This window comes from Typopeltis vanoorti, chromosome 14, assembly GCF_054136105.1.
Source record: "Typopeltis vanoorti isolate ZY-2024b chromosome 14, IOZ_Tvanoo_1.0, whole genome shotgun sequence".
Lineage (NCBI taxonomy): Eukaryota > Metazoa > Arthropoda > Arachnida > Uropygi > Thelyphonidae > Typopeltis > Typopeltis vanoorti.
In genome coordinates this window covers 29330035-29353741 of record NC_143562.1, presented here as the reverse complement: position 1 = coordinate 29353741, position 23707 = coordinate 29330035, and the positions used below count along the sequence as shown (strand labels likewise).

General features: G+C 38.1%; 1 protein-coding gene across 3 annotated transcripts in view; it reads left to right on the top strand.

The window, feature by feature from the left end:
* The window catches only part of LOC150099333 (extracellular matrix organizing protein FRAS1-like), a 1385483-nt gene that overhangs the window by 762018 nt on the left and 599758 nt on the right, over window positions 1–23707 (top strand). For all 3 annotated transcript variants that reach the window (XM_090403569.1, XM_090403568.1, XM_090403570.1), the window contains one exon: window positions 10578–10922. In XM_090403569.1, coding sequence (XP_090259695.1) covers window positions 10578–10922 — 345 coding nt within the window. The remainder of the gene's footprint in view (window positions 1–10577; window positions 10923–23707) is intronic.

The window sequence follows — 23707 nt, the reverse complement described above, 5'->3', positions numbered from 1 at the left end:
CAGCAAAGCGAAAAGAAAAGTTGTTAGAACCACAATAGAGATGAAAAAAAAGAAATCATATCCAAACATGAAAATGGTGTTCATGTCTCAAATCTTGCTATGCAGTTTGGTATGGTGAAATCAACGATATGTGCAATACTAAAAAATAAATAAACAAAAAAAATAATAAAATAAAAAATAAATAATGTTTTTATGGAAGGGTACCCCCCCCCCCCTTACTCACCTCCTTCCACTTATGCCATCCTCCAACTCTCCTCTATATGTATAGTTAAAGTGAAGTTAAATTTTCGTTTTTATTTTATCTGTTTATTGTGTTTATTCTTTTTATATAAGATTTTATGCATTTTCATGTTTGCATACGATCTTATGCATGAAGTATACTGTTGGAAAGGTTTAAATGAACAATCATCTGGGGTTCGTGAACGGATTAATCCATTTTACATTAATTCTTATGGGAAAATGGTTTCAGTTTTCAAACAAATCGGTTTCCAAACAGCCTTCGGGAACGAATTAAGTTCGACAACCGAGGTTCCACTGTATTGCAAATCAAGGCAACACTGATGCTGAAGGTTATATTCTCATATGGTCTCTAGTAAATTTCAAAACTTTTATTTATTGTAAAAATTATGGAAATAACTACCATGTCAGAGAAAAACTGCAGTTTAATATAAACCAAAATAATCACTCGACATTTTGACCTTCATATTAAGGTCATCATATATACATGTATACAAAGAAACAAGCTGCACTACACTCTACTTGGTATGCTAAAGTTACATTGATTTCGTTCATCATTAAAACTGCTGGCCTGAACACCTTACTGCATCAACATTAAAGTCCTGTTATTATTATTATCTATTTAGTTACAAAAATAGATTAAGCTAGAGAGTAGCATGTTCACAAAGTTACTCATATAAGAATACATATAAATTAAACCAAAGAGTATGGATGGTGGCCAATAAAAGCTGAAATAATTGTCATGGTTTGCTGGAAAACTTGAACTAAGTGGGCTGAATGTGTGTCATCCAAATTCTTGTAATTTTTATCCCACCATTATTGTTAAGATTAGGATGGTTAATCAAAATTTAACAGACTTCATTCAGCAGTCGCAAGTGACGTAACGCCAAGTCCTCCGCCATTTAAGAACTCGATTATTAGCAATATCATAAGAGACTTTGTGGCATGCAGTACTTGCGGCATGTATGCTTCTAAGGAATTACATATGTGGTTTGTTAAAGAGAGTGGAGAGCGTATGTGCGCAAAATGCAGGCAGTTGGAGGAAATAACTACATTAGATATATCGATATCCGACTTTGTTGCTCCAGGAACGGAGAATGAAAGTAGGAAGACGAGTAGTATGATAGGAGAGAATGAGAAAATAATGGTTGATAGTGTGGAAGGTGTGAGTGACTGTGGAAGTTTAGGAGATGGTTTTGTTTGGGAGAGTGAATTTAGATTAAGAGTGACTGACCTGCAGCGGGAGATAGATGAGTTGAAAGAGGAGGTGGAATGTCTAGTGAATGAGAGCAGAAGTATGAAAGATAAGATTAGGAGAATGGAAGAGATGAATGCAAGGCGAATCAGAGTAGGAGAGAGAGAGAATTTAAGGAGTATGAGTGAGAGGTATGGGGGTGCTAGAAGAGGAGAGATTGGAAACAGTAGAAGAGAAGGAATGAGAGAGAGGTATGGGAATGCTAGCAGACGAGAGGATGAAAACAGTAGGAGAGACGGAATGAGAGAGAGATATGGAAGTGCTAGAAGAGGAGAGAATGGAAACGGTAGGAGAGATGGAATGAGAGAGAGGTATGGGAATGCTAGAAGACGAGCGGATGGAAACACTAGTAGGAGAGACAGAATGAGAGAGGGATATGGAAGTGCTAGAAGTGGAGAAAATGGAAACAGTAGGAGAGAGGGAATGAGAGAGATGTATGGGAGTGCTAGAAGAGGAGAGAATGGAAACAGTAGAAGAGAGAGGTATGGGAATGAAAGAAGAGGAGAGAATGGAAACAATAGGAGCGATGGAATGGTAAGAGGTATAATGTATGGTGACTCAATGATCCGTGGTGTTCAGGATAGGATGCGTGAGGAGTGTTTGCCAGGAGGAACAATAGAAAGGGTGGCTATGGCAATTAAGAGAAGTGAAAGGGTGGATGAGATGATTGTGATGGTAGGAACGAATGACTTGAGTGGTAATGTAAGTCGGGCAGCGAGAGATATGAGATTTTTGCTTGAGACTGTATGGAAGAAGACAGAGAGAGGAAAAATAGTGTGCGTGTTGCCTAGGTATGATAATGATGAGCTGAGCAGAAGAGCGGTGATATTGAATGGCATAATAGCGAGAATGTGTGACAAGAGAGGACTGGTATATGTGGATGCTTGGAGTGCGTTTGAGGAAAGAGAGGAGTTGTTTGCGAGAGACCGTTTGCATTTGAATGAGGAAGGACGTAGGCATCTGGAGAGATTGCTGTTCTGAACGAGTCAGTGTGTCCCAGGGAGGATGATAGCAGGGGTGGCCTCTTGTGGGAATGGATACTTGGGAGAAGGGAGACAATGTCAGGTAAGACTGAGCCCAGTGGAGTCTAGAAGGGATAATGCTGGGTATAGAAACAATGGCATTTATATGCTGTATACTAATGCCAGGAGTATCCGGAATAAGGGAGAGGAATTGGTGGCGCAGATAGCATCAGCCTGGCCAAAAATTATTGCGATCACTGAGACGTGGTTGACAGAATTGGATATAAAAACAGAATAGAAGTCACTGGGTATAGCATTTTTCGCCAGGATAGGAGGGGAAAGCGTGATGGTGGGGTGCTGCTTATGATAAGTGATGACCTATGTCCTCTAAGAGTGGAAAATTTGGAAGGTAGTGAGACAAATGATTTTGAGAGCGTATGGTGTGAGGTAGAGGTAGGCAAGACAGGATATTTAGTGGGGTGTTGCTACAGACCCAGGAGCACAGAGGATGGGGACCAGGAGATGTTTAGACAGCTAAGTTTGGCAAGTGCAAGAAGAATGATTGTTATGGGAGATTTTAACTTCAGTAGTATAAATTGGAGAGAGGAACATGCATGTAACAATAGGGGAATGGAATTTCTAGAATTCTTGAGGGACAAATGTCTTAGGCAACATGTAACAGAGGGAACAAGAGGTTCAAAAATTTTGGATTTGGTTATAGCATCAGAAGAGTTGATAATAACTGAGTTGACGTCTCTCCCACCAGTTGGAGAGAGTGACCATATGGTTTTGACTTGGAAAATGAATAGACATGCAGGAGTATCAAAGAGACGGGAACTTATGTGGAATTATAAGGCAGGTGATTATAATAGTCTTAGACGTCAACTTCGGGAAGTTTCATGGAGGGAGGAATTGGAAGGCCGGGATATCACCAGTGCGTGGGAAATTGTGAAAGAATATTTGTTATCAGCAATGGTAAGTTGTATACTACGAGTGAAGAAGAGGGCGCAATTTGGAGTAAAGTGGATGACAAACAATATTAAACAGGAATTGCATGCGAAAAAGAGGCTATGGAAGAGATATAAGGAGACAGGTGAAGAGATGCATGAGGAATATAAGACACAGGCCAGAAGAGTGACTCGTGTGGTAAGGAAAGCGAAACTGGAATATGAGAGGAGATTGGCCCTAAGATCCAAAGAAAATCCTAGGGAATTTTTTAGCTATGTGGCCAGTAGGAGGAGAAATGACTGTGGAAGAATGATATTGTGGGATAAAAATGGGAATAGAGTGACTGATGCAGAGGACATAGTGGAATTGTTCAATGAACACTTTATTGGAGTATTTCATCCTAGAGGAGTCAGTTTTAATGCTAGAGGGATAGGACTGGTACGAGGTCTGGAGGTACAGGAGGAGAGTGTGTTTCAGATACTGAGTACTCTGGATGTCAGTAAAGCTGTGGGACTGGATGGTATTTCGCCACGAGTTTTGAGAGAATGTGCTAGGGAATTGACAATACCTTTAACGTGGCTTTTCAATGAAAGTCTGGCTTTGGCAAAGGTGCCCAGGGAATGGAAGGAAGGTAAGATAGTGCCATTGCATAAGGGTGGTAACAGACTGGAAGTGTCTAATTATAGGCCAGTCTGTGTGTCATCAGTAGTTGTTAAGATCTTGGAGAAAGTAGTGAGGGACCGTGTACAGCATTGGGCAGATGAGGGTAATGTTATCTGTGAGAATCAACATGGATTTGTGAAAGGACGCTCTTGTTTTAGCAATATGCTAGCCTTTTATAATAAAGTTACAAGAGCATTAGATGAGGGAAAGGCATATACTGCAATTTTCTTAGACTTGGCGAAGGCATTTGACAGGGTGCCACATGATAAGCTGATATTTAAGTTGCAGCACATGGGTCTGGATGTCAGATTGGTCAACTGGATTCAGGATTGGCTGTCTGATAGGTATCAGAGAGTTGTGTATGGTGGAGCAGTTTCCAGGAGGCAGAGGGTTACAAGTGGGGTCCCACAGGGCTCAGTACTAGGACCTATATTGTTTAACCTTTATATCAATGACATAGCCAGTGGATTGCAGGGGGATATTCAGTTGTTTGCGGATGATGCGAAGCTTGGAAGGATTATTAGTAATAGTGCAGATGTGGTAGCCCTGCAAGAGGATTTAAATAAGCTAGATAGATGGGCAAATGAATGGGGGTGTCAGTTTAATGCAGCAAAATGTAAGGTCTTGAGGTTTGGGAAACATCGATGGGATGCTGCATACTCTATGGGAGGAGTTATACTGGAGGAAGTAGGGGAGACAAGAGATCTGGGGTTGATGATTGATAGAAACCTGAAGTTTAGGGGACATATTGCAAAGGTGGTGAAGGTAACACAGAGGATTGCTGCTATTATGAGAAGGACACTGACCTGCAGAGATAAGAGGGTTATCATTCCGTTGTATAAGTCTCTGATCAGACCACACTTGGACTATTGTTCTCAGATTTGGTCCCCAGGATTTGAAGGGGATAAATTAACCGTGGAAAGGATACAAAGACGGATGACAAAGATGGTTTCAGGGCTGTACAAGGATAGTTATGAGGATCGGCTTAGAGAATGTGGACTGCAGAGTTTGGTGGATAGAAGAAGGAGAGGTGATATGATTGAGACTTTTAAACTGTTGAGAGGTGGTTACAGGGTTGACACTGGGGAGTTCTTTCGCTTGGTTGATCAGCGGGAAGGAGTGATGACAAGAGGCCATCCCTGGAAGTTACGAAAGGAAACTGTGAGCAAGAGGGTAAGGAGTGGTTTCTTTGTGTGGAGGGTGGTTGAGCCGTGGAATGCATTGCCTGATGGAGTGGTGGGAGCGAGAACGGTCAGTGGGTTTAAGGAGTGGTATGATAAACTTTGTGTTTCTCAGGGGGGGACTTCCCCTCAATGAGTCTTGACAGACTTTATGTCTTAGAAAGGACCTCCCTCGATGAGTCTTTTGACTCCTTGGAGGCCTGAATAATAATAATAATAATAATAATAATTAAATTTGCGTTCATATCAGATTTTTGTATGATGTAAAGAACAGATACTTTTCCAATCAGCTTGATGTAAGGCAGTATTTTCCAACCTGTGGTCCACGGACCCCCAGGGAGACTGCGAATCATTCAAAGGTGGTCCATGGGATAGTTTATTTCCATTAAACTTTATCTTATCATGTTGCTCATGCCTGTTGTTCACACCTGGCCTAATTGATATGTTCTTATTCTTCCGAATATTTCCATTTATAACAGTATTGCTTTGTCAAAATGACACATTTAGTGTTGTAAAATTGTAATTTATTACTTCATCTTTATGATATGTAAAATATAAAAAATTTCCATTTTGGATTTTATGGGGGCTGCGGTGAATTAACATTTGCTACAGGGGATCCGCGACATATTAATATTCACTACAGGGGGTCTGCAACATATTAGCATTCGCTACAGAGAGTCCGCGACTTCAAAAAGGTTGGGAAACACTGGTGTAAGGTGTTAAAGAGCATGATCTGAGAGGCCTGCTTCATCGAAATTGTTAATGTGTTGTTTGTTCTTTTTTCACAGATAAGGATTGTACGTCTGGTTTCCCCAATATAAGGTAAGTTACAGGTGCAATAGACTTCAGGGTGAACCAATGGGGGAGAGGATCCTTAGAGGAGCTGAATATGTTTTTTTAATTTTATAGGTGGTTTAAAATTGTCATTAAGATCATAAAGGTGTAGTATTCTATTTATTTTTTCCCCATGCATTAAAGGGATAGTTATGGTTTTACTGTAATCTATACGACATGTATTTTTTGATGAAGTTTTATGAAGAACTTTATCGATAATATTTTTTGTAGCCATTATTTATAAATGAGTTGCTAATAATTTGTAATTCTTGTTTAAGAGCTTGTTCATTAGAGCAAATTGTTATAGCTCTGTTTTTGAGGGTTTTAATGACTCCAAGTTTTTTCAAAGGGTGGTGATATGAATTAGCATGTATATATTGGTCAGTATGTGTAGGCTTATGGTAGACAGTGAAGGATAGACTGCCTGTTGGAAGACATGTGACCAGTGTATCCAGGAAAGGGAATTACTGCAGATGATGAATTTAATGTGAAGGTTGAAACATCAAGTGATTATTTTGGTTTTTATTAAACTGAAGTTTTTCTCTAACACAGTAGCTGTTTCCATAATTTTTACAATGAATTGTAATCACCGTATAACCATGAAGAAAAGGATTCAAAAGTTGTAAGTTTCTTTCTATATTTGGCTATAAAATATGGATGAATCCATAATGTCTTTCATTTTAATATCAAATAATCATGTTTGTTACACTATCTCATTAACTTTTCTAAATGATTGTAAAATATTTCAATTTCTTCTATTTTTTTTTTTTATTATTATTCTTTCCTTCTTTCTTTTTTTTTTTTTTGAGCATATATTTCAATTACTGTTATATAGCTTCTTTCAAATTTCAGTCTTATAGTTTCAATTATTTGATTAATAAAAGTGCAGCTCTTAATTCTGGTCTTCCATTTTTGATCTATTGTTATAGTTACTCCACAGCTTGTTCCTCATTTCTTATATCTACACATCTGTATAGCATTATGGTGGTGGAATACTGCTTATGATAAGTGATGACCTATGTCCTCTAAGAGTGGAAGCTTTGGAAGGCTGTGACACTAATGATTTTGAAAGCATATGGTGTGAGGTGGAGGTGGGCAAGACAGGATATTTAATGGGGTGTTGCTACAGACCAAGGAGCACAGAGGGTGGAGACCAGGAGATGTTGAGACAGTTGAGTTTGGCAAGTGCAAGAAGAATGATTGTTATGGGAGATTTTTACTACAGTAGTATAAATTGGGAAGAGGAAGATGCATGTAGCAATAAGGGAATTGAATTTCTAGAATTCTTTAGGGACAAATGTCTTAGGTAACATGTAATAGAGGGAACAAGAGGTTCAAGAGTTTTAGATTTTGTTATAGCTTCAGAAGAGTTCTTAATAACTGAGATGACATCTCTCTCCCACCAGTTGGAGAGAGTGACCATATGGTTTTGACTTGGAAAATGAATAGACATGCAGGAGTATCAAAGAGATGGGAATGTATGTGGAATTATAAAGCAGGTGATTATAATAGTCTTAGACGTCAACTTGAGGATGTTTCGTGGAGGGAGGAATTGGAATGCTGGGATATCATTAGTGCTTGGGAAATTGTGAAGGAATATTTGTTAGCAGCAATGGTAAGCTGTATTCCACGAGTGAATAAGAGGACAAAATTTGGAGTAAAGTGAATGACAAACAATGTTAAACAGGAATTGTATGCGAAAAAGAGGCTATGGAAGACATATAAGAAAACAGATGAAAAGAAGATGCATGAAGAATATAAGACACAGGCCAGAAAAGTGACTAGTATGGTAAGGAAGGTGAAACTGAGAAAAGATTGGTCCTTAGATCCAAAGAAAATCCTAGGGAATTTTTTAGATATGTGACCAGTAGGAGGAGAAATGACTGTGGAAGAATGATATTGTGGGATAAAAATGCGAATAGAGTGACTGATGCAGAGGACATAGTGGAATTGTTCAATGAACACTTTATTAGAGTATTTCATCATGGAGGAGTCAGTGTTAATGCTAGAGGGATTGGGCAGATTCAAAGTTTAGAGGTACAGGGGGAAAGTGTGTTTCAAATACTGAGTACTCTGGATGTCAGTAAAGTTGTGGGACTGGATGGTATTTCACCACGAGTTTTGAGAGAATGTGCTAAGGAACTGACAGTGGCTTTTCAATTAAAGTCTGGCTGCATGAAAGGTGCCCGTGGAATGGAAGGAAGGTAAGATAGTGCCATTACATAAGGGCGGTAGCAGACTGGAAGTGTCTAATTATAGGCCAGTTTGTGTGTCATCAGTACTTAGTAAGATCTTGGAGAAAGTAGTGAGGGACCATATACAGCATTGGGCAGATGAGGGTAATGTTATCAGTGAGAGTCAACGGATTTGTGAAGGTGCGCTCTTGTTTTAGCAATATGCTAGCCTTTTATGAGCAAGTTACGAGAGCATTATTTGAGAGAAAGGCATATACTACCATTTTCCTAGACTTAGCAAAGGCATTTGACCGGGTGCCACATGATAAGCTGATATTCAAGTTGCAGCACATGGGTCTGGATGTCAGATTGGTCAACTGGATTCAGGATTGACTGTCTGATAGCTATCAGAGAGTTGTGTATGGTGGAGCAATATCAAAGAGGCAGAGGCTTACAAGTGAGTTTCCACAGGGCTCAGTACTGGGACCTATATCATTTAACCTTTATATCAATGACATTGTCTGTGGATTTCAAAGGGTTATTCGGTTGTTTGCAGATGATGCGAAGCTGGGAAGGGTTATTAGTAATAGTGCAGATGTGGTCGCCCTGCAAGAGGATTTGAATAAACTAGACAGATGGGCAAATGAATGGGGGTATTGGTTCAATGGAGCAAAATGTAGTCTTGAGGTTTGGGATCCAGTGATGGGAGGATGCATACTCGATTGGAGGAGCTATGCAGTAGGAAGTAGGAGAGACAAGAGATCTGGGTTTGATGATTGATTGAAACCTGAAATTGAAGGGACATATTGTAAAGTTAGTGAAGGTAACGCAGAGGATTGCTGCAATAATGAGAAGGATACTGACCTGCAGAGATAAAATGGTTATCATTCCATTGTGTAAGACTCTGATTAGACGACACTTAGACTATTGTTCTCAGATTTGGTCCCCAGGATTTGAAGGGGATAAATTAACTGTGGAAAGGATACAAAGGCAGATAACAAAGTTGGTATAGGGACTGTACAATGTTAGTTATGAGGATCAACTGAGGGAGTGTGGTTTGCAGAGTTTGGTGGATAAAAGGAGGGGTGATATGATTGAGACCTGTAACCACCTCTCAACAAACTGTTGAGAGGTGATTACAGGGTTGACACTGTGGAGTTCTTTTGCTTGGTTGAACAGTGGGAAGGAGTCATGACAAGGGGCTATCCCTGGAAGTTACGAAAGGAAACTAAGAGAAAGAGGGTGAGGAGTGGTTTCTTTGCATGGAGGGTGGTTGAACCATGGAATGCATTGCCTGATGGAGTGGTGAAAGCAAGAATGGTCAATGCATTTAAGGAGTGGTATGATAGACTTTGTATTTCCTAGGATGGACCTCCCTCGATGAGTCTTGATAGATTTGTGTTTCTTAGAAAGTACCTCCCACGACCAGTCTTTTGACTCAATGGAGGCCTGAATAATAATACTACTACTACTAATAATAATTATAGAATCTTCCACTGCAGCTGGAATTCCCTTTAGTTTTTTTTTTTTTTTTAGTTTCAGATTTTACTTCTTTATTTATCTTTTTTCTTTTAATTGATTGATTGTTGAATTCTGGTTCTTTCCTGGCTAAGCCCCCAATATACTTCAAGCAGTGACATTTACTATATCCATCATAAGAAATCTTTAGTGTTATTCTTGCTGTTGTTATTTACATGAAATCTGTTCCTATTTTTCTTGGGTGCTTTTGAGTTTATATTTTATAAGAAGAGGTTACCAACCTCTTGCTCAACTTCCCAATGCAGAGGACCAGAGTATCTCTCTCTTAATCTGGTACCTCTCCCCTATCCTGTCCAGCTAGGATGGCCATTATGGTAGCTGTGGTGCCATTGGTATAACTCTCAGAGTCATTGGTGCATGCACATGCTCCTCACCATGACAGTTGAGGAAGGTTCCTATTTGTTTTAATTTAAATTAAATCAATTAAATTTTCGTTTAATTATTATAATTCATTTTTTTATAAAAGTGTATTTTATTTTTCCATTACATTTAAATTAAAAGCTACTCTGTCTAATGCTCTAATACGGTTGGTCTGTACCACTGGTTAACATAATACAATCATCAATGTCTTTTTTTCCTTTAACTTTTTTTCTAAATTCTTTAAGTAGTCCCTGTTATTGTATGCAGTAACAGGAGCAGTTGCTTCATGACCTTTTTTTAAGGACTAAGGTTTTAGCTTTCTCTTATAATAAATAAAATTTTTTTGTAAAAAGTTTTATTATTATAATGTATTTGTTATATAACTTTTGAATTAATGCCATGATTTTGTTGTTGTTTTTTTAAGCTTTTGGCTTAGAAAACTCTCTAGGAGGATTGCCTGTTGCCTCTTTCCCCCTGCAAGATGCAATGAATGGATTTGTTCATTATGTACAAGATAACCATGTAAATTTTGAGCCCACACAGGATTCGTTTATTTTCCATGCAACAGATGGAATTGTTAATTCATCCTCTCATCAGATCGATATATCTATTTATTCAATAAATGATGAACCACCTGTCATGTTTACAAAGCCAGCCATAGTGTTTCATGGTTCTTTCTTCATTGTGAATACTTCAGTTATTGATATTCAGGATGCAGATTCAAATTCTGAGGATATTACTTGTGCTCTTGGTATTCCTCCCAAACATGGTATGTATTAGAGGAGAGAAGAAACACATTCTCTTCACTACTAATACTTGATTACTTGTCCTAGCTGTAAAATAAATATTTAGATAAGTATGGTCATTTTTATTTTTTGGCATTTTCTGTTTAAGTATTATTTTATTGTCTATCTGGTCTTTAATAAAGGATCTTTAAGTTTAAAATGGTCTGTAAAAATACATTCTAAGTACAGATGGAAGAAGAATGGGACATATATCAATTGGAAAAGACCTTGCTTTGGTTCTCGTCATGATGAGAGAAAAATTTATATTATTGTTATTATTATTATCAGACCTCCATGGAGTCAAAAGACATTGCAGGAAGCAAACATGTTACACACAAAGCCCATCAAACTATGCTTTAAACTCATTCAATGTATCTACATTCACCACAATGCCAGGCAATGCATTCTACTCACCAACCACTCTTCATACAAAGAGCCTGCTCACACCCTCCTTATACAACTTCCAGGTATGTCCCCTTGTTCTATTCCCTTCTCCCATTCTGTAAAAATTTTTTTTACACATTAACCTGGTAACAACCCCTTACTAACTTAAATGTCTCAATCATATCCCCTATCTTCTTCCTATTTGCAAGGCTCTGTAAACTGCATTCCCTCAATCTGTCTTCATTTCCCACATCCCAAAGACCAAGTCTGCATGGTAGTTATGGGCTTCTTCATTTGAAGGCGAATTAACCATCTCATACAGAGGTAGCAGCATTTTTCCCAGAAACTTTTTTTATCCTGCAAAACAGCAAAATTGGCCATATAATACAAACAGTTAACAGACAAAAGAAGACAATGTAGTGATGGTTGATGTGTAGTACAGACAGCGGATCATGAATTGTTGATGGTGCATTGTGTAATTTTGATAGTGAATCATGTAGTAGTAGTACTGCAGCATTTCTCAAACTATGTTCCATGGAACACCAGTGTTCTGCGGAAAGTGAATAAGTGTTCCTTCAAAAATTATCAAAATTAATATGAGCCTGGAATGGTTTTAAATGCTGCGACAAATTCCAACATGTTTGAAAATCAGGTGCCCCTCACTTTGCGTGTGGATTGTGCTGTTAAGGCCAGCATGTGCTGGCCTTGACTCAGTCCACCTGCAGTTGTCGACATCTCCGAGCACGAGTGAAGCATGGGGATATCTATTCTAGGAAATGTGCAGTCATAAGCAAGGCCAGTGATCTACCGCAGCCTAGCACGCATGTAGTGTGCACTGTCGCATTTTTGCGATGTGATACAGCCTGCTGTGCTGATAGTGTGCACTTAGATTTACATTGAATATGAGACTGATGATGAAGATTGAGAAGTTGCATCTTCTCAATCTTTCCTCATACTTAACATTTCAGAGGTTAGAAACTACCTTAGTCAGTTGCCTCTAGATCCTTTCCAGCATCTCTTTGTCCTTCTGAAAACCAGGTGACCAAATCTGGGCACAATGTAGTGGCCTAATCAAAGCCTTATACAGTGGAACAAGAATCTCCCTACTTCTACAAGTCAGTGTCCTCCACATCATTCCCAGAGGGCTTTGTGTTGTCTTCACAATTTTGGTTATGTGTCCCCTAAATTTCAGATCCTTATCCACTATCACCCCAAGATCTCTTATTTCCTCTACCTCCAACAATATAACCTCACCAAGCATAAATTCTCTATCCCATTTTTGTTTTCCAAACTTTAAAACCTTACATTTTGCAACATTGAACTCATATCCCCATTCCCATGCCCAATCACTCAATTTAATAATAATAATAATAATAATAATAACAATAATAATAATAATAATAATAATTTATTCAAGTCTTCTTTTAAGGCCACAACATCTTCTCTACTCTTCATGATACATATTTGCATCATCTGCAAACAACTGAATATCTCCATCCAAATCTTTGCCAATATCATTAATATACAAGTTAAACAGCAATGGCCCTAAAACAGACCCCTGAGGCACACCACTAGTAACTTTCCTTTTCCTGGATATTGTCCCCCCATACCCAACTTGTTGATACCTATCAGATACCCAGTCTCCAATCCAATGCACCAATCTAATATCCATATCCCATCCACTCCAGTTTGATCATCAACTTATCATGTAGTAATCTATCAAAAGCCTTTGCAAAATCTAACTATATTACTGTGTATCCTTCCTCCTCTCTCCATGGAAGCAGTCACCTTTTTGTAATAAGTAAGTAGATTATTAAAACATGACCTCCTTTTAGCAAATCCATGCTGTCCATCAAAGATAATACCATTGTTGTCAACCCAATTCTGGATCCTAGGTCTCACAAGCTTCTCCAACAAGTTAACTACAACACCTGACACAAAGATAAGCCTATAGTTTGATGCTTGAGTTCTATCACCTCCTTTATGAAGTGGCACAATCTTGCCCTCCTTCCACTCCTTAGGAACTTGACCCAGTGCAAGTCTCGTATAAAAAAAATATGTCAAGGCCGGTGTCAACTCCGTAGCATAATTCCTTCAGAAAAGTAGTAATATATTATCAAGTTCCACAGCCTTATTTATATCTAGTTTGCTCAACTCTCCATACACCTCTTGCTCACTTACCATCAGACTTTCTTCCCCATCATCAACTGCGCTCAATCTCTCCATCTAGTTACATTTACAAGATTGAAAGACCTTTACGGACTGCTCATTAAGTATCTCCACCACACCTTCTTCAACAGCTGTCTTCAACAGATAAACTTAGGTGTTGATGGTTATTCATGACTTAATTTTCAGTATCTGCAGAATTCATCGAAAAGGCAACTCATTGAAAGAACAATTCATCAAACAACAATTCGTTGAAAATGCAATTCATTGAAAAAACAGTTCACCGAAAATTTAAAATTTTTGAAAATGTTATGAGAAAATTGATCCATTTAGAACAAAAACTGAGCCGTGCAGAGTGAGATAGCAATGCTACTTTAATAGGGAAAAATTATAGAACAATATGGTTTCTTATAGTCTTTCCTGTCTGATAACTGTTTCAGGTCTGTTCATGGGACTAATTTGCCCGTTTCCAGGAAGAAAAGCCCAGCCATATCGGTATTACGCCTGCTAACTTACGTTTAGCTGAACAGGACTGATAAAAATTATGCGTGTCGTAAATAGAATTCCAACTACCCAGGTCTTTCTAACTTCGTTTATACTGACTGAACTATGCATGCTCTATTATTATTATTGTTGCTAGTAGTAATATGCGACTTCAATCCAGCAATTATTATGCAACGAATTTTACTCAGATTTGCTATTTGAAACTTTTACAAGAAAATGTCGAACCGTTCCAGTTTTCAGTTCAGCTATATTCGGGGGGACAAAGAAATAACGTGTCCAAATTATGTACCATATTACAAAATCTCTCTGACTTAGCGGAATTAGTAGAAGTTGCCAGTACAAGAAGCTGTCTTCATGGTTCATTTTTTGTTCTAAATGGATCACTTTTATCATAACATTATCGAAAATTTAAAATTTTCAGTGAATTGTTTTTTCGATGAATTGTATTTTCGACGAATTGTCATTCGACGAATTGTCATTCGACGAATTGTCATTCGATGAATTGTTCATTCGATGAATTGTCTTTCGATGAATTGCCTTTTCGATGAATTTTCCTGTAAGCTATTTTTCATGATATTAACAACACCACACACTTTTTTCACAAAGATGTTTTATTAACGCTTATATTTCGCTGATTTTCAACTCATCATCATCAGAGCACAACACACTTGTACACGCGACAGTCAGTGAGTGAAACAATATAATTGCAAAAGACAAAAGATCTAAAGTCCTATTTTTGGCACCCTCTAACGAAAAAAAAAAAAAAAAAAACTGCTATGCAGGAGTTTGTCTTAGGATAACTGTCTCCCAAATTTTTGGCAAATTAATGCAACCATATTTGTCAGGGGTGGGATAATTCTTCAAAGCCATTGCTGACTCAAAAAATAACCTTTCAGATCTATAACGACTTCTAAATAGCATATTCGTTTTCCTTCATTTAATCCAGTGTGAAGGAGTGTCCAAAGCATGGTTTGCCAGTCCCGACTTGCCATAGTAATAGTAGCGAATACATCCTTCATGTTCTTTCAGGTGGATGTTCACTGATATTCCTGTTTGCCCATAATAGGCCAAGTCACAGTCACAATGACTGTGACTTGGCCTATTATGGAAACTTCATACACTCCTTACATACAGAAACTTCATACAGAAACTTCATACACTCCTAGGTGTGCTAAAGGGTGAAGTTTATCCTTAGGCGAGTGGATCAGAGTTGCCAGCTTGACATGAGGTTTGAAAGTGGTGTGAAGGCCATGTTTCAACAACAACAACAACAACAAAAAAAAAAACTGGCTATCTTTTCCGATGTATCTCTGATATAGGGAATAGAAACGGTCATGCTGTATTCTTGTGTATTAGATGAGGGCAGAGTAATAGGCCTATGTAGTATTTTATCTATTTTGTAGGGATTGTAGCCGTTGGCTAAGAATGTATGGTGCAGATATTGGAGTTCTGTGGTCAGAGCTGTATCGTTAGAACAAATGGCTCTGGCTCTATGTGTAAGTGTTTTTAAAATGCCATACTGTTGGACTGGATGATGTTGTGATTGCTTATGTAGGTATCATCCTGTGTGTGTAGGCTTTCTGTAATTAGAAAAAGATAGTGATCCATTTGAAAGGGGCGGGACTGATGTGTCAGGAAATGGTAAACAGTTATTTGATTCTTTTTCTGCTGTGAAGTGGATTTTGGGGTGTTGGCTGTTTAGGTAGGTTACAAACGCATCCAAAGTGTCTTGTCCATGGGGCCAGATGGCAAATACATCATCTACATAGCGTAACCACACTTGTGGCTTGTATGTAGCTATGGTAAGTACTTTGTTTTCAAAGTGTTCCATGTAATAATTTGGTAACGAGGGAGAGAGAGGGGGGGGGAACCCATAGCAGTACCATTAATCTGGTTGTAGAATTTTCCTCCCCATGTAAAGTAACCTGCATTCATGGTATATTTAAATAATTCAAAAATATCAGGAGGAAATTTGGACTTTATTAAATCAAGAGTGTCTATAAGTGGTACATTGGTAAATAAGGAGGTGACATCAAAACTAACCATTATGTCTGAATCATTTAGGATTAGATTTTTAACCAGTGTTTTGAAATGGACTGAATTTTTTACAAAAGTAGAGGAGTTGCCAGTAGTGTGTGTGGGGGGGGCAAGCGACCAGGGCAGTTTATATGTGAGACTATCTATGCTATCGACTATGGGGCGTAGGGGGATATTAGTTTTGTGGATTTTTGGTAATCCATAAATATGGGGTGGTTTAACATGAACTGGTTTTATTTTCCTGATGATTTCTTTGGGCCATGATGTCACTTTTTTCAGTAATTTTCGGAGTTTTTTCTTTTGAGATATCATGGGGTCTCGATGTATAATTTGATACGTGGAACTGTCACATAGGAGATCTTGCATTTTTCTGTTATACTTTTCTTGATTCATGATAACTGTTGCATTTCCTTTATCGGCTTTTGTAATAATAATATTTTTATTATTATATAACTTTTTTAGGGCAGTTATTTGCTTACGTGGCATATTGCTTTTTGGAGGCTTAGTCTTGTTTAGAATACTTGCTATATCTAGTCGCATGTTATTGGCCATTGCTGGTGGAAGATCCTGGATACCCCGTTCTACTTTCATTATGATTTCTAGTTTAGGAATTTGTTTGGTCGTGATGGCAAAGTTATGTCCTAGACTGAGAGCGTTCTTGGCTTCTTCAGTGAGTGTTTCCAAAAAGCAATATGCCACGTAAGCATATTGGTTACTTTTGTAAAAATAACTTTCAGTTATTTTCAAAAAATAACTGAAAGGTTATTTTTTGAGTCAGCAATGGCTTTGAAGAATTCTCCCAACCTTAACAAATATGGTTGCATTAATTTGCCATAAATTTGGGAAACGGTTATCCTAAGGAAAAAATCCTGCATAGCTGGGTTTTTTTTTCTTCTTTTTTTTTTTTTTTTCATTAGGGGGCACCAAAAATAGGACTTTAGATCTTTTGTCTTTTGCAATTATATTGTTACACTCAATTACTGTCGTGTGAACAAGTGTATTGATGATGCTGAGTTTAAAAGCAGCAAAATATCAGCATTAATAAAACATCTTTGTGAAAAAACTGTGTGGTGTTGTTAATACCGTGAAAAATAAGTCATGAATGTCTTTATACTATTTTCTCCAATCAGTTTCATCCTTCCATAATCATTCTTTCTTTTGCGCTACATATCGAAAAAACTCCTTAGGATTCTTTTTGGCTTCATTAGCTAACTGCTGTTCATACCTCTCTTTAGCTTTCCTCACCAACCAAGTCACCTGCCTTGCCTGGTCTTTGTAGTCCTCATGGAATTGGTTATTTCTACTCCTCCATAATGTCTTTTTTCTCTGTATCGCATGCTTAATCTCTTTGTTCACACCTACCTTATTTAACCTTCTCACCCTTGGAATATATTTAGACATTGCATTTACTAGATAGTTTTTTAAAATCCCCCAAGCTGCATTGATCTCTTTTCCAGCTAACTCTTCATTCCATGCTACACCTGCAACCTGTATCCTGAGCTCTTCATAATCACCCCCCCCCCCCTTGTAGTTCCACATATACCCTATTCTTACAGAGGTCCTCACACTGCTGACAACCCACCCAGGTAATCACCTCATAGTCACTTTTACCAATTGGTGGGTGATTTGACACTTCATTTATAATTACATCCTCTGATGAGATGACCAAATCCAAGACCTTCAATCCTCATGTGCCCTCTGTTACATACTCTCTGAGGTAGTTATCCCTCAAAAACTCAAGAAACTCGTTTTCTTTACTTCCAGTTGCTATCTCATCATTCCAGTCTATATTGCCATAATTAGAATTGTCCATAATGATTACTCTTATCTTATTTGCTTGACTAATTTGATTATACATTTCCTAATCACTACCATCCACATTTCCTGGTTTATAACAACATCCAACCAAGTATTTCATTCCGTTCACCTTTGTCTCACACCATACTGCCTGAAAACCCCTGGCACTACAGTATTTCCCTCTTGCATCTCTGCTTTGTATGGGCATAACTCTTTCTCTATCATCAATAGCATTCCCTCTCCCTTTTTACCCCTTCTGTCCTCACGAAACACATCATACCCTTCCATCTCTATTCCTGTCAGGTCATCGTCATCTAACTAGGTCTCACTTATTCCAACAATTTTTGGGTGAACAGACTGAATCAGTGCAACCATTGCCTTGTTTCTTATACTTCTATCATTTGTATACAAACACAACAGCTCATTTCTGGATCTACAACTAATTCCACTGATACCACTCACTCGATGTGATTTCTCCATACTCAACTGGGCCATTTCCCTTTCTGCTTATTCATTTTAGAACCCTTTTCAATTTCAACTGTTTCCTCTTGATTCCAGGTTATCCCATTCCTTTCCTGTCTACACATGCTCTCACATCCTCTTGGAGCGTCCACCTTTCTCATGCTGTGTACCCCTGTCCACCCTGAGCCTCCCTGTTTCCCTGCTCTTCTTGCACACCCATTCTCTCATTTTCATACTCATACCACTCACTTCCTCATTCATAACCCCCTCTTCAGTCTCTCCTGTCATACTCTTCTGCTCTTCTACTTTACTTCCCACTTGATCTGATTCATTCTCGCTACTCACTTCTCTACCTTCCAACAGCAGTCTCTTCAAGCAACTCACACCATAACCACTCAAATGCAGTCCATCGCTCCCATACAGTTCACTTTGTTCTTCAAACTCATTCCACACATTAACAAATTGTTCTCCCCTCTCCTCACACATTTCAGCCAACATGTCATTCATAATCCTTGCTCTCCTCCACATCTCAACATAGTCATACCTAGGCAGCACGCTTACTATCTTTCCTGTCACACTATTCTCTTTTATCCATCTAAGCAGACTCGTGATATACATTCTAATGTGCTCTTTGTCCACTGTCAAGTCATTCGTGCGTATTAAAACCATCAATTCCTTTGATCGCTCCCTCCTCATATCCAATGCCTCAATCACTCTACTTATTTTACCACCTGGAAAACATACCTTGTGCATCCTCTCATCCAGCACACCTTTAATAATTGAGTTGCCATACAATGCCACTTGCTTGTCTTTCATTAACTTTTTCGTACCTGCTTGATTTGCTTTAATGATTTTCACCCAAATTATCTTGATTTCACTCCGCAACCATTTCATCTCTTGCCTCATCAAATCCAATTCAACATTCGAATCTCGTGTCACATTCTCTTTATCATTCAATCATTCTAATTTTTGAACTCTCAACTCCCGCTTCTCACTTTCACTCTCATTCATCCTTTTGAGTTTCTGTACTTTTGGTCCATGCGTCCAACTTTTGCTTTCATTCATTCTTTCCATTTTTCCCAATTTCGAACCTTTCGTCATACTATTTTTGGATTCATTCATTCTTTCAATTTCTTAAATTTCGAATCTTTCGTCACGCTATTTTTGGTTTCTTTCGTTCTCTCAATTTCATTGCCTTCCGCCACATTCGCCTTGCTTTTATTCTTTTTACCACCCATTAAGGTTTTCAAATCACTTGTTTTCTTTTTCAATGATTTTTTTAACAATTTTATGCCTTTCTTTCACACCATGCTTGTCTTTCGAACAAGCACTCATTCTTCCCCTGACATTATTGCTACTAACACTTTCTGTCATCCAATTCATATTAGCACTCATCAAATCTTGGTTACCTCACTCTTCACACATACTCTCCTTCCATCATCCCTAAATGTCCACAAATCATCTATGTAATCAAAAGAATACCTATAGCAGATCTCGCACTTCACGAAATGACTGATGTCTAAGTTAAAGTCATGCACTGATAAAGCCCCACCATCTTTCCTCTCCTGGTTACTACTCTAAGGTCTAATAACAACGAATTTGTAATTAATGGATTTTTACGACTCTGCTTAGGGGTGGGTTTTTGCTTGTCTCTGAGTGTGGCCACGACTGAGTTTATGGCTCTGCTTGTTGGTGGGGTTAGCCTGCCATTGGTTAGAACCACCAGTGCGGTTTTCTCTCAATGGCAGGGTGAGCCTGTTACCGAGTGGAACCACGGGTAAGTAAAAATAATCCTTCGGGTCACTTGCACCTGCTAAGTTTAGAGTGATTGGGGGGGGGGGGACACCTGAGTTTTTGGTGACTCCCCTTCACTTATATAATAAAACCATGTGGTTTGCATTATGGGATACCAAGGCAAGTGATAGGAAGTCATTAGCTTCCATAAATGAGTTCCCAAGTTGTAAAGTTACTTCATCCACAAACTTTGTTTGCTTACACTTTAATAAAGAACTAAACCAAGAACATAATTTCTTGGCATCTTTAATTTTGCCTGATATATTAATTGGTCTGTAGTTTGCTACCTCTGACTTGGAGCCACATTTATGAAAAGAAACTAACTTATTCTCTTTCCACATCCTTGGAACCTTGCAACTTCCAAGACTTAGACTGAACAGTGTTATCAGAGATAATGCCAGTTCTTTTACTCATTCAAGTAGTACACAGGCTGACATGGCATCCAGTTCAACTGCTGTATTCACATTGATATTTTTCAATATACTGAAAATTGAAGTAGATGAACACTCCTGTTCATCTACCTCAATTTTGAGATGCATGCATCTCTGTGACATCAGCAACTGCAAAATCTTCACCTTGATCTCATATCCATTGCCTCAGTCACTCTATTAATTTTATCTCCAGGAAAACAAAATCTAATCATTTACCATATCTCTAATAATTGAGTCACCATACAATGCTACTCATTGGCCGAGTGGGGTTGTATGGTGATTTGATTATTAGAAGTATGGTAAACCTCTGCCAGCCTGGTTGGCCGAGTGGGTTAGTGTATCTGCTCTCCAGCCAAAGGCTGCAGGTTCGAATCCTGCCGTGGGCACGGATGTTTGTGACTGTGAAAATACTAGAGGTGGTAGTGGGCAGTAGATGGCATTTGTGGTGGATGGTGATGGTAGTTGTGGTTCGTTATAGTTGGCAGATTGAGTGGTGGAGACAGAGTTGTAGAGTAGGAGCCCTCCCTGGATGAGCCTTTGGACTCCCTGGAGGTGTCACATAATAATAATAATAAAAATTATCACCCTCTTTATTTTCAGTTGAACTTTTTTCCACACTATTTTTTCCACACACACTCTCTGAATATTCGCACAATCTTCAACTGCTCTGTTAGTTATGATGCCGTGTTCCCTACTCATATTTAAACTGTTTAAACTCATATTTAGTCATTCCTCATGGTCCATTAGATCACATTTGCTGCATTCCCACACTCATTCTTTTCTCTTATTCAGCCTCTCTACATAAATATCCATGACATCTTCCCACACACACACACACACACACACACACATACATATTACATTCATGGCACTGTATCGTTTTTGAGAAATCCATGCTGCCTACTTTATTTGTCTTTTGTAGTGACTTTTGCAAAGGTCTTTTGCAAAGGCCTATGCAATGGTTTGCCTTTCACCACCATCTTGTATCAGTGTGCTAATGAAAACAATGAATTTATGATAATATCACCTAAGAAATTCAAATGAAATTCACCTAAGCAAGGTTCCACACTCAAGTATCTCACAGTAATAGTTAATCTACAATTTAGACAATATTGGCATGTTTTGTTTTTAAATATAAAATTTACTCATCTTGCTGCAGCTCGCACGTCAACTGATACTCTAAGTTTGGACATATTTGGGATTTATTAAGTGTTAGGAGTTGAACAGAAAAGAAGTTTTGTGCCTAAAAAAATGTGTCATAAAAGAACTATGTTAAGTTTAGTTTCTAGTACAGGGTTCCTAGATTATCAAACACTCAGCCATTCACAGTACTAAATGTATGATAGGTTTATGAGCTTTCACAGTTGGATTAGAAATGTTACTTTTTTAATAAAAGGTCTTTTAAATGCATTAATAATTATTGAGTTGACTCATCAGAATTTGAATTTTGAAGAGTCAGTCAAGAATTCAGAATTTATTTTGTAAGTACTATAATACCACAACAAATCCTACTCAGTTCAGGTTTTAAGTAATGCATATGCATTGTCACATTTAGAAAATATTATTTGTCTGCTTAATATATAAAACAGATGTATTATTATTATTATTATTATTATATAATAATAATAATAATAATTCTCCATGGAGTCCAAAGACTTATCGTGGGATACCAAGTCTATCCACGCAATCTATCATACCTCTTTTTGAAACCATTAACAGAAAAAGAATTCACAACTGACTCAGGCAACCCATTCCACTCATTCACCACTCTCTAACCAAAAAAATCTAGTCCTCGCATCCCTACTGATCACACCTTTATTGAACTTCTTTTTTGAATGTATTTGTTCAACTTATAATAAATAGAAATCGAGGATATTGAAGATACCTCCTTATTTTATAGCTGAATAAATATTGAAATTTCTAAAATTGACCATAGAGCTTATGAGAATATAATTCTCAAAATTGGAGTTGTTTTAGCTTGCACTACTTAAAAGACATCCCCAGGACTTTTATTCATATATTTACCATTTTCTGATATGGATTATCATCATCATCATCATCCTCGGTGGATGTTCATGCTACTATGACAGCATGAAATAATTAAGTTTACATTATTATTAACTTCCTATCAACAATTTTTCTTCAAATTAGTCTATTTCTTGTTAGCACTCCAATATTGTCGTATCTCACATTTCGCTCTTCTAAGGAACTTCTGATGAATCAATCCACCTAAATCCTTGTCTTTTTCCTACCATTTTGGCATCAACACTTGTTTTGTTAACCTCTCCTCTCCTTTTCTGTTTAAGTGATCATAGATTACAACTATAGATTAGCCCTGCTCATACATTCTTGAAATGCAGATTATCCATTGAGAATGCAGATGAGGTTTTCTAGATTCTTGCATATTTTGATCATTTTTGGAATTTTAACTGCTGATTTTCATGCCAAATTATACACTTGGTGTATAATTTGGCAAAATATACACTTGGTGGGGAAACTTTAACAGAAGGAGAGGAGATGAGAAATCTAGGAATGATGGTGGACAAGGACCTAAAATTCAGGGGCCACATTGCACAATGTGTGAATATTTCACATTGAATAATGGCAATAATGCAGAGAACCCTGACATGCAGAAAAAGAGAGGCTATGATTCCATTGTATAAAGCCTTGATCAGGCCTCATATGGATTATTGTGCACAGATTTGGTCACCGGCTTTTCATGGTGACGAGGCTATGTTGGAAAGGGTACGAAAAAGATTCACAAAGGTAGTCAGTGGTCTTTGGAATGTGGAGTATGAGGACAGATTGAGAGAATGTAAGTTGCAGAGTCTTGTGAATAGGAGGAAGAGGGGGGGATATGATTGAAGCATATAAGCTAGTCAGGGGTTGTTATCAGGTAGACATGAACGAGATATTTCATAGAATGGAAGAGGGGAGTAGAACAAGAGGTCATTGTTGGAAACTGTATAAGGAGGGTGTGAGCAAAGGAGTGAGAAGCAGGTTCTTTGCATGGAGGGTGGTTGGTGAGCGGAATGCATTGCTGAGTGTGTTGTGGACACATTGAATCAGTTTAAGACGTGGTTGGATGAGCATTGTATGCAATAGTGAGTTCATCCCACGATGAGTCTCTGACTCCATGGAGGTCGGGTGTTGATAATAATAATAAATAATAATAATAATAAATTTGTTACGGT